Source organism: Drosophila gunungcola, unplaced genomic scaffold, assembly GCF_025200985.1.
Source record: "Drosophila gunungcola strain Sukarami unplaced genomic scaffold, Dgunungcola_SK_2 000122F, whole genome shotgun sequence".
NCBI classification, from domain to species: Eukaryota; Metazoa; Arthropoda; class Insecta; order Diptera; family Drosophilidae; genus Drosophila; species Drosophila gunungcola.
This window is the reverse complement of record NW_026453283.1, coordinates 57,778-69,733: the sequence shown is the minus strand read 5'-3', so window position 1 is coordinate 69,733 and position 11,956 is coordinate 57,778. Positions and strand designations below refer to the sequence as shown.

Here is an 11,956-nt window from a genome sequence, read left to right as displayed (position 1 = left end):
CTAAAGGAAAATTAAACACGCATATTTAAAGAAACTCTCAATGCATTAAGCGTTTATTTAGAGCTCGCATTACGATTTAAAACTGTTCAAAACATTAACATTTTAAAACGTTCTCTAACTTTTCCTATTAAAATCCATAACATTCTCTAACATTACCATTCGGCAATTGACAAACTCACTTACAGAAACAAGTTTTAAATAAGCTTTAGTTGTGCCATCGCAACTGTTCGCAACTACAGCCTTCGATGTTCAAAATTAGGGGATTTTAAAAACAATGTGCGCCACTCGACAAACGAATCTTCGTTTAATACTTTTCGATTACAACTACCCAAAAAAATGAGAGATGAGAGATAAATATTCGAGATATATGAAGTTGATGGCCAGCCGATCAGCCAGCCGATTGACGGAAATGCTTGAGATATATGTGTACATATGAGTGCAAAAATAGCTTAGTTTCTAGTTGGATTAGTTTGCTTGATTGCTTTCGTTTGCTTCGTTTGCTTAGCTTCAGCTTCAATGGTATTGTGATATCTCAAATATTTAACAGCAGTTGAACTGGATGCAATGGTGAGGCCTGATCATTCGCATATTGGCACTGGGATGATGTGATTGCAGGAGCGTTGCACCGACCCTGCTATTCCTTTGAGATGGTGGCCGGAGAATGGATTACGAACCGGCTGTTTCTGTTGTTCTGACTGAACACATTGCTCATGCGCATGTGCTCGAAAGTCAGCGGCTTGCTCAGATTGGTGTCCCTGTTCTTGTAGTACTCATTGAAGTCCAGCCGAGTCCCAAAGAGCTGGAGATTCGGATCGTGGCTGGAGTTGAGGGTCATTAGGAAACTGCTAACGGCCTTTTCATAGTCGGATGCAATACACTCCAGGCCGTGGCAGGCAATTTCCACCTGTTCGGCAAAGATCTTGCGCTCATGGTCACGCTGTAAGATGAGCTCGTTGGTCAGGCCGAAGCCACCCTCCCTCTCCGATTGCTCCACTATATTGGCCAGTTCCTGGCGGGCGCCCAGCTCTTTGAAGCAATCTTTGTAGAAGAGCGACTGCCAGTTCTCCAGCGCGCTAATGTTCTCGTACACCTTCTCCAGATTCTTCATGTCCGACTTGGTGTTGACAAAACAGCCCAGCGTGATTGTTCGCAGGAACTTCTCGTGAGCATCCAGGATGTCGTCCAGGGCCGTCGCCTGCTGCATCTTCTTCTGCAGCTCCACCCAGTTGCACTCGATCACCTCGAAGAGCACATAGTACTGTATCTGGTGGATAAAGTGCATGATCTCGGACGTGAAGAGGTACAGGCGGTGCGACGGCTTGCCGATCTCTGATTTCATCGAATGGAGGGTCTGCAAAAAACATAAGATATATACACATTTAATATTCGTTTCTAGATAAAAAACATTTAAATTCAGACATTATTTTTTAATACATTTTGCAATACCTAAAGTTATTTATAATAAATAAAAAAAACATGCTCCTATTTAAAAAAAAAACTTTATTTGAAAATTTGTCGAAAATTTCAAAAACCTAAAGAGAGCTGGCAACGCTGTCTAACTGCCATATTCGATTGCAACTTGCAGTCGATAGGCAGGACTATCGTTTATAGATTGTTTACATATGTGATTCGTTGCTTTTAGAAGATTTCCATTATCTCTCTTATCAGTGCCTTAAAGCGTCGCACTTACGGCTCAAAAAGTCACGTTGCCAGCGAGATGGCCCTTTCGATCTTCAAAGATCTGCCGGCGGAGCATCCCCGCCACCTGATTCCATCGCTATGCAGGCAATTCTATCATTTGGGATGGGTAACCGGCACAGGAGGTGGCATGAGCATAAAACACAAGTAAGTTTCCCGGCCAGAAAAATAGCACCTATTCTACCCTATAGCACCTATTTCCCCCCCTTTGCAGTGATGAGATCTACATAGCACCATCGGGCGTCCAGAAGGAGCGCATGCAGCCGGAGGATCTGTTCGTGCAGGACATGACTGGCAAGGATCTGCAGCTGCCGCCGGAGATCAGAGGCCTGAAGAAGAGCCAGTGCACGCCGCTCTTCATGTTGGCCTATCAACATCGCCAGGCTGGAGCCGTTATCCATACCCATTCGCAGCACGCCGTTATGGCCACGCTACTGTGGCCGGGGAAAACCTTCCGCTGCACCCACTTGGAGATGATCAAGGGCGTGTACGACGAGGCGGATAAGCGATATCTGCGCTACGACGAGCAACTGGTCGTCCCAATCATCGAGAACACACCCTTTGAGCGCGACCTTGCCGATAGCATGTACGCCGCCATGATGGAGCATCCCGGCTGCAGTGCCATCCTGGTCCGACGGCACGGCGTCTACGTTTGGGGCAAGAACTGGGAGAGCGCCAAAACCATGTGGGTTTTCACATATTTCATCTACCAAGCACCTTTATTAACCCCAAACCTATATCTACTCCAAAACCAAAAACAAACAGGTCGGAGTGCTATGACTATCTGTTCTCCATTGCCGTGGAAATGAAAAAGGCCGGAATCGATCCGGAGAAGTTTGAGAGCCCCTCAGGAAATTGAGCTGATTAAAATTCACACGCCATTCGTCGTTTAACCCTATACAAACGTATTGCTGCATTTACTATCAGAAATGTTGTAATCTATGCAAGATAATAGTAATTGTATCCGTTTTGTAGGCATAAATGGGCTAAATATAAGCAAGCTTTTACAATACAAATCGTACTGTAAGCCCCTGTAAAATCAAAGGTTGGCTTCTATAATATGGTTTATAAAATTTAATTGGACTGACTATTAATGTCTTCAATAATTTTGATTTGTAGTTTGAGGTATGCTCAGATAATTTGAAAAAAATTATAGATGTACGTATTTTATAAATATATTTTTTTCCTTTTGTTAATAAAGGGATATTTAAAAAAAAGTCATATTTAAAAAAAAAAAATTTCTAAGGGTAGTAGGGTTAATAATATTTCTTGAATGAGCTCGTGAGGTGACATATTTTTCCCGAATAATCTGAAGACTCTTCAAGTCTTATCGCCGTTTTATGGGCATTTCAAACTTGGTGCGCACTTTGCACTAAAACTTGGACCAAGGAGCGTGGTAACAGCCATGGTCAACAGCTGATAACCGCTGTTAAAGGTCCATGTTAAGCGTATCATGTTTATGTTAAAGTCTAAACTCCACACCTGAAACCGTGGTTTAAAGGTGGTCAAACAGTCAATATTTCCACAATCTTAAAAAAGAATTTGAACATGTTTAGGGTACCCAATTTCTATATTTCTTAATTGCTTAAGCGTAGACAGTTCGGAGAGTAAATTATTGAAAAATATATTATTTGGTCTTATATATTGAAAAGTCTTGGTTTAAGGGAGTATAGTTACTTCTTTTTAATGGCTTAATTTGTAAAATTAAGAAATTTAAATAAAAATGATGGATATGATTTAGGTAAGCAGAGTCAACAATTTTGTTAACTCCCCCAATTGGATCTTTTATTGCCAATATAGAGCCAATTTGATGGGTTCGGCCCACTGTGCATCAGCTGGCTAACAGTTTTGCGAGAGGGAGAGAGTACAAGCACTCCGACACCATATGCAAAAGCAATGAGAGTGAGCGAGTGGGGCGTAACTGGCCGGCTCCACACTGTATCGCCATCTCGCTTTCTCCGGGCGGGGAGTAAAGTGAAAAAAGCCACAATAAAATCGACGATTACAGGCTGTCTGCTCATTATTTCGCGTTCTCCGCTCAAATCGTAAGCATTTTTCACGGCGCACAAAAAACGAACCAATCGCTGATTTTCTTTTATTTTTTACGGAAAAAACATACAGAAAACACACAACAACCATGTCGCTGCAGTCGGACGCCGTTTTCCAAAAGATCATCGATGGCCTGAAGGAGAACGAGGCCAAGGCAAAGGCGGTCAACGGAGTGTTCCTCTACAAAATCACCAAGGACGGCAAGGTGGCCAAGGAGTGGAGTAAGTAGCCCCCATCGCTTATTGCGCAAACCCCTACCCCCCCCCCCCCCCAAAAAAAAAAAAAAGAAGGCAAACCCTTAACAGAACAGGGGCGTCATTTTAAGGGGACTCCTCCAGATGAATATTCAAATTGTAATGATTTTAAAGGGGCTGCTCTAGTTGAATATTCAAATTGTAATGATTTCGTGTTGAAGTTACATTCAATACACATTTTTTTGTTTAAGGGCGGCAGTTAAGTACCCCTAGTTGACAACCCCCTGGGTTCCGACCCTGTCGCCGGGAGTACGTGGTCTTTGCGTGCGCGTTTTGCATTTTCTGGTAGCCACAGTTCAAAGTGCACAGTGTTTGTACTTCGGCACCAGCTGTTGGCATAGACACAATCACTATTGTATTGAACATTTCATCAATGAAGATGCATGTAAAACTTGTTGCGGCAAAAACATCAATTTTATTTAGAGAGAGCCCGGTTTCTTTCGCCTTTTAACTTTTTCATTCATTAATAATGTATCTAGAAGTAAACTATGTAATTAACATGCCTTAGATTTAACATGAAAACTAGGATTTAAATACATTTTTTTTTTTTAAATAGTTACCTATAGTAATACCTATAGGAATAAAATCAATGAATGCAGTTAAAGAGTATTCAAATGGCCTGAGAGTCATAAACATTTCCTTTAGACTTAAGGCAGTAAATATCTTAAAAATTCAACAAATCACTGTAGATGCAAAATGTATTAAAAAATTAACTGGGATTTTATTATATACTGAACAATAAGTAGGAAGTTTTTGAGAAAAGAATATTTTAAGAAGCCTATAATCTATACAAAAAATACCAAGATTCGTTTGAGCCACAACCTCGTGGCCCTTTGACCCTTAGACCCTTAAAGTCAGTGAAAATTTGTACTGAAAAACCTCTTTTTTTTTCCCCAGCTCTGGACTGCAAGAACGCCAAGGCCTATGAGGGACCCGCCCAGGGCATCAAGGTGGACACCACCTTGACGGTCGCCGACGAGGACATGGTTGACATCGCCCTCGGCAAACTGAATCCCCAGGCTGCTTTCATGAAGGGCAAACTGAAGATTGCCGGCAACATCATGCTCACCCAGAAACTGGCGCCCCTCCTGAAGACCGATGCCAAGTTGTAAAAGGATCAACAGAGTCCCACACAGTCTGCACATTCCTCACCAACAACAGTGTGTGTGTGTTCTATTTTTTTTTCGTGTGTAATTTGTAATCTGTATTCGTGTTTTTGTTTCACCACATAATTAATGTTATTTTTGTACGGGAAATCGTCTACAAAACTAGAAAATAATACATAAGGCGAAAACGACAAATTCTTGTGCACTTTGATACTATTGAATGGTTTATCGGTAAGTGGGTAATCGCAGCGGATTAGATTACGTGGGCAATCTTATCTCAATAGTTATTATAGGCGATTTCTTTTGAACTGGGACTTCCTTTTAACACAGATTTCTCACATCTTTGTTGCGAGTGAAGCTTTTGATTCTATAAATCCATGGATTCTTTTAATCTTTAAATTTGGAAAGCAACAATATCAGGAACATTGTAGCTTTTCGTGGTAGATAAGCTTAAATAGAATGTCATAGGCCTTGAATAATGTTAAACAAGCAAATACGTATAAAAGATACTTATGTTTGAGATTGTTGCCAATTGCAACATTTCATATATTGCCAATGCCGGACATTTTAGACATATTTAATAATGTATTCAGTACCAACAACAGACCATATCAAAATTTCTATCATTTCAAATTTGTGCATTACTTTTACTCAGGATACTTGAATGTAAATACTTTTATAAATTTCTATTAAACTCCCTTAGTTTCAATTTTATAAAACTTTAATAAACTTAAATCGTTTTAACAAATCGACAGCTTATTTCGTTTTAAAATCAAAATGAGACTTGAAAAGAAAACAAATGTATGTAATTTCAAAAGAAAAATAAGATAATCATCTAAAATTTCTTTTTTAGCATAGATTACCAATTAAGTGTTGGCGACAACAAAAGTTGTGAAAACGGAGGCACACCGTGTACAAAATAAAATGCCAAATTTGAAAGTAAAAACCTCAGTTCCCTGCCCGCTTGAAGCAGTCTACTTTGGACCATGTGCAATCTGAGGGTCAGCCGGGTTCTATTTAAATATGTGCATGCACTTGTGGGACGCAGATAAGAAGCTAAATTGCCAGCAAACTCACCTTTGCGTTGCCCATCTGCTCCTTCCATATCTTCTTCGAGAGCACGAACTCCATGTGCTTCATGCGCCAGAGGGGCTTGAAGAGCGTCTTGTACACCGGCATGGTGGGCTCCAGCATTGTAGCCAGGGGTCCATGGACGATGTACTGCAGCGAGATGATGTCCCAGCCGTGGTCCCCGGGGAAGGGCCGCTGCACCACCACATCGAGGTGGTTCAGTATATCCGGATCATCGTACTGGGCATTTGTGCACCGGAGAGCAGCATCCAACATGGCTGAGAGATCGTGGGCATATATATCAACGCCCGGGCGTTCCAGTTCGTCCCTGCAAGTTGGTTTATATAAATACATATCTATATACATATATATTGATTGTTTTTAGCATGAAACTTACTTCATATTCTCGATGAGAATGCTGACAAAGTCGCCCTGGCCCAGCAGTAAATAGCGACGCATGCCTTGCAGGTGATCCAGCAGCTTGTGTGGACCGACCATGATGTCTAGGACATGTTTGGAGGTCTGCTGGTAGCACGTTTCCACAGCCGCATGCCAACTAGTGTCCGGCACGTAAGAAAAGATGTGGGCAACTGTAAAGAAACAAGAAAATAACAATAACACTTCGTAAGAAACACCAACCACAAACCACTCACCATTGTTGTCCATGATCTGCTTGAGTTGGTCGCGACTTTTGACTAGTTCCTGCGTCTCGCAGATTTCCCTCAGAAAGCTAATGCATTTGCCCGTTTTGAGAATCTTATTGGCCAGTTCCAGGGGCACAAACTTGGGCAGCATGGCCCACCGGAGGCGAAATTTATCGTGCCATAGCCGATCCGGACCCACTTCGCTGAGGGACTCCACAAAGAACTCGCCGTAGAGATCGCAAATGCCGCCCTCCAGCATCCACGTGGAGATCATGCGAACCAGCGGCCCACAAATGGCGGTCATTAACTGATTGACCAGTTCCCTGACCATCGAGTTCCCATTGTCCAGCAGATCGTAAACAGTCGATGCCAAATCGCCGCCCTTCTTCATCAGGCAGGCATCGGCGATCTTGGTGAGCCACTGCATCCGGTGCAGTGGTTTCATGTACCAGGCGAGCAGCTTGAACAGCGTCAGTTCATTGCCATCGGCACCGCCACCGCCATCACCACTCAGTCGGGCCTCCCGGTGGCGATTGAGTTCGTCGTGTAGCACGGACACCTGGCCATGGAAGTCGCTCAGCTCCTCCTTGAGCTTCGATATGAGGGCCTGACCCATGCAGCCCATGGCATTAAAGCCGGTCGTCACGTCCGCGAACTTGGCCACGCGATCGTGGTAGTAGCCAAGTTCGGAAAGACGGACCAACATGCCCGCTTGGCCGATGGTCAGTGCCTTGATGTTCAGTGGATCGAGCTTAAAACGCCCCGAGACTATGTCCTTCTTTAGGTATTTCCCTTGGACGCCGGTGAAGGAGTAAACGGCATTTGTCACTATATCCTGCATGACTTCGGGATTCTTTTGTGCTTCAATTATGCTCAGGTAGTTGGGCATGGGCTGTTGGCCCAATCCCAGGCTGGATTGTGAGGCATCGTAGCTGTATACGCTGCCACCGTTGGCCACTCCACTGCCATTGCCATTGCCATTGCCGTTCTGCTTGCTGGATGCATATGCGGTGGAAGAGCCATTCGAAGAGCTGCGAAATGTGCTGGCGGACGTTCGACTGCTCAAAACCTGACGAAGATTATCCGATTCACGATCAAAAGTGGTGATTGATGACGGCGAGGAGTCTCCATTTGTAGACGACCACTCCACGGATTTGTCTGCCAGCGAGAGCAGATAGCTCAACAGCGAATGCCTTAGGTAGGGATCGAACTTAATCTGCAGAAACCTGCCGTAGATGGCGTAGAATTTGCCCGCCACATTAAATCCGTCCACATTCTCCCTGGCATTCAGGATCTTCATTATCTTCTGGACACATTCGCGTTCGGTAAAAGGTATCGAATGGCGAAAGTTACCAGGATTTGCGGCCAAACACTGAGCAGCTCGGGCTATGGCGAGTTCTGTGGAGGATAGACATATATTAAAACCACAGAATATAATACTTATTTTATTAGTATTTATATTTGTCTTCTCCCAAGTCTCCAGCACAAGTACATATATCCTTAATTCCCAAATTAAACACAAAAAATACTTAAAATATAAAAAGTATATTGTAAGTTGGAAACACAATATATTGTGTACTTTTGAACCTTGGAGAATTTGTATGTTGTAGTCGAAATCAAAAGACTTTGGAACACACATTTATCATACATATACCATTTTAAAATACTTAAAAAAAAAACATTGATCAAAGAAAAATTGTAAGCTAAATTTTTAGTTAAAAAAATCATGTGTTAAAAACATTTTTATGCCAAAACGATGTGAAGATGAACAAGATATTTAATGTTTTTAAAATATTATAACCAATAAAATATGTGGATTTTTATATGCGCCTCATTAAGTTTATAGTATTAGCTTTATGAATATATATACAAATTTTTCAAAAGTTGCATCAATGCTAGTTTTAAATGCTATATCCATAAGCCAATGTCACTATTTTCATGACCACAGCTGTATATGTACTTCTATATAATCTATCCAAATATTTGTCATTTTCGTAAAACATGGATTAATTGGTTATTTATTTTAGGATAGGTTCCCAAAATAGATGCATTCCACGGACTCCTCTAATGTTTAGAATACTATCTGACATGGTCCATTCCTAGTGTCCTCGATATCCTTGGAGTTTTTTCGGTGACTCCGGAAATAAGTATGATGCAGAGAAACACAAAAATGTAGACCAAAAGCAATGTCCTTGTGGACAATCAATGAGTTATCCCAAAATCTTACCGTGAACTTCGGGCGACTGTTTGCCCTGAATGCAGATGCAAAAATCCAAGAGAATCTCTTCTATTTCTGATGTCATGCCGGCCACATTGGCACCAATCTTTTCCTGCGACATCCTGGCGGACAGAAATTGGAGTTGATAACTCCGATTGGGATATATATATTTATAAATCCAAAGGCGCGCGCGATAAAATACCAATTTGGGATGGCGTGGAAATGCGAATTGGACAACAACTGGTGGCTAAATATACAAGCGCACCTGATTTCCAAATGAAATCCGGCATAAAAACACCTCCAAGTTCCGCTAATGTTCGAAATGCCCGGGGGAAATGTCCAAAAAGCGTCCAAATGGCGCGTAGTTTGTGCAAAATTTAATAAATGATCAAAATAGCAACAACAAAATAAAAAAGAATGCAGTGTTACCGTATTCGATAAACTGGTCAATGTCAAAATCTGAATTTCTAATGGCTCAGGTGGGGACACACTGGCAGCTCTGGCCGTTTATTTAATTTAATTTTAAAAAAGTACACAGAACAGACTTGACTTTTAGTGACTTATATAATTTTATTAATTTTAAATCTGTTGATTTAGCCAAAACACTGGTTGTATATTGAATTCATTTTTAAAATTATCTTTATAGAAATTTCATGAAAATTTCTCAAACTCATAAGATGCTCATATAAACGTTTTAGAAAATATGGGAATGCATCAATGGTTTCCTTGAAATGTCTTTCTCCAATTTCTCAGTGTTTTTCCAGGCCCGAATAAGAAAATTGATTTATATTTACCTTTTCAGCTTTTAAATATTTTAATACAACTGCAAAACGTCTGGCAGCCCTGTTGGTAATTCCAACTAAAGCAATCAATGGTCACACTGCCGAAACACGGCTTGCAAAAGTAAACAAAAAAAAATTAGTACCATTTCAAACCAAATTATTCGCTTAATTGTTAAAAATAAAGTATGGGTGTCACTGTATTGCAACCATATCCCCTGCCCGAGGGGAAATCGGGGGCGCACATAATCGATCAGCTGAGCAAACGCCTGCTTTCGCTCGGCGCCACACATGCCGGTCAATTTCTGGTGGACTGCGAATCGTACATTTCGACGCCCCAGCCTCACAATGGATCTCCCGGACGTGCCGTCCATGTCCTGCACGACTCGGAACATCCCGCCTCCACGTTCTCCATCATCGACAACGGGACCGGCAAACAGGTGGCCCTCGTCGCCGACAACAGCTTCGATCTGCTCATGGGCAAGGTGACCAACACCTTCACGTCCAAGAAACAGACCAAAATCGAGTCCCGTGGCGCCCGTTTCGAGTATGGCGATTTCGTCATCAAACTGGGATCAGTCACCATGATGGAGCACTTCAAGGTATCACCAAACTGCCCTTCTATTCATCTATTTTTGTACTCCATCCGACTCAGAACTTCTAAAATACTTTAAAGCACTGTAAGGTAACACCAAAGTGCCCCCTTCTATCCATCAATTTTTACTCCTTCGAAATCATTGCCTTTAAAATGAATGGAGCCTTTAAGTTATCTATAAACTGCTATCTTTTAACCATATATTTTTAGTCCTATGAAATCAGAGCTTCTGAAATTAATAAAGCACTTTAAAGTATCACAAATCTGCTTTACTATCTATCTATTTAACTCCTTTTGTTCTTATTTTGACAAAGTTTTAACAAAATATCTCTTAAACAATACATATTTTGTTTTTAAATATTGAGATAGCTAAATGAATTTCCAGGAATAAATATAACCTTTCTGTACTTTTACATTTACTTTAATCGACTTAACAATATTAACACTATTATATAAACATTTACTAATTAGGGCATCCTAATCGAGATCGAGTACAAGGCGTGCGTGATTCTGGCCTACTGCTGGGAAATGATACGCGAGGTGTTGCAAGGATTCCTGGGCATCGGAGTCGGCAAGGACTTCCCCTCGTACTTCGCCACACAGACGATAATGACGGCAATGGGGCAGCAGCAGTTGCATGCGAAGCACAACGACATCTTCGAGCCGATGGACACGGTGAAGCAGTACCTGGAGCAGTTCACCAACTACCGGAAGCATGTGGCCCTGCTCGGAGGCATGGGCAGTGGTCCAGGTGGCCCGCCCGTGCACATGTCGCCCTCGGTGGTGGGCCATGCCCACCGACCCTGATCCGCCGACGTTAAGCTGGAGCCACCAGATGGCTCAGTAGCAGATTAAGCTGAGAAAATCTATTTTTTGTCTTATACTAAATCGAAGGTGTTCAAAAAACAAACTAGTAATGTCAGATTAAGCAATAAAGTGTTTCGTTCTAATATATATATATACATTAGAAATCTTTTAGTATGTAATAAAAACTTATATTATAAAGTACTTACCCGGTTTACCATATCCAAATTAATATGTATTTCTTATAAATATCTGGAGATTACTGGCACGCTGTGGACACCTGTTTATTGTTAAGCTTTTGATATTATAGGGACATCTTTGATTTATTATGAATTTATTTAAATGATATATTTTTTTAAATTAAAGCACTTAAGAAGAATTAATATCTAATATTTTTTGTTTTTTAAAAAATGTAAATAAATATACAATCAATTAATCATCTGAATTTAAATCACAGAATAAAAATGGTATTTAATCTTAACCAAAAATTGTTGGGAATGTCACGAATTTATCAATAGTTTTTTTATTGTTTTTAAACTATTTAAATGACTCGTTAGTCCATTATTAAATACCACCCAAATGAATATTATTAAACCAACAAATTTTTTTTTAAATTTTATTTTTATGTATATCTGCTTTTAACACAATAGTTTATATATATATGTAGATATATATATATTATATATAGATGTGTGGGTGTACGTGTAAGAATATGTCGAATTTTTTTTCTTCATGAAA

General features: G+C 40.9%; 4 protein-coding genes across 4 annotated transcripts; 3 read left to right on the top strand and 1 right to left on the bottom strand.

Moving 5' to 3' along the window:
- Positions 1-50: 50 nt before the first annotated feature.
- LOC128265411 (gamma-tubulin complex component 3) lies at positions 51-9,470 on the bottom strand. The gene is made up of 6 exons (XM_053001400.1): positions 9,306-9,470; positions 9,050-9,162; positions 6,832-8,220; positions 6,576-6,768; positions 6,185-6,506; positions 51-1,351 (listed from the first exon to the last, which is right to left on the bottom strand). The coding sequence occupies exons 2-6, from the start codon at positions 9,159-9,161 to the stop codon at positions 635-637; spliced, it is 2,733 nt and encodes a 910-aa protein (XP_052857360.1). The 5' UTR covers position 9,162; positions 9,306-9,470; the 3' UTR covers positions 51-634.
- LOC128265420 (probable methylthioribulose-1-phosphate dehydratase) lies at positions 1,611-2,776 on the top strand. The gene is made up of 3 exons (XM_053001413.1): positions 1,611-1,845; positions 1,913-2,383; positions 2,464-2,776. The coding sequence occupies exons 1-3, from the start codon at positions 1,718-1,720 to the stop codon at positions 2,555-2,557; spliced, it is 693 nt and encodes a 230-aa protein (XP_052857373.1). The 5' UTR covers positions 1,611-1,717; the 3' UTR covers positions 2,558-2,776.
- LOC128265421 (peroxisomal multifunctional enzyme type 2) lies at positions 3,589-5,302 on the top strand. Its single transcript, XM_053001414.1, has 3 exons — positions 3,589-3,743; positions 3,820-3,968; positions 4,899-5,302. The coding sequence occupies exons 1-3, from the start codon at positions 3,595-3,597 to the stop codon at positions 5,111-5,113; spliced, it is 513 nt and encodes a 170-aa protein (XP_052857374.1). The 5' UTR covers positions 3,589-3,594; the 3' UTR covers positions 5,114-5,302.
- Positions 9,471-9,915: 445 nt separating the features above from the next.
- On the top strand, positions 9,916-11,549 carry LOC128265419 (mediator of RNA polymerase II transcription subunit 20). The gene is made up of 2 exons (XM_053001412.1): positions 9,916-10,421; positions 10,886-11,549. Exons 1-2 carry the CDS (start codon positions 10,008-10,010, stop codon positions 11,219-11,221), a joined length of 750 nt encoding a protein of 249 aa, XP_052857372.1. The 5' UTR covers positions 9,916-10,007; the 3' UTR covers positions 11,222-11,549.
- Positions 11,550-11,956: the final 407 nt, after the last annotated feature.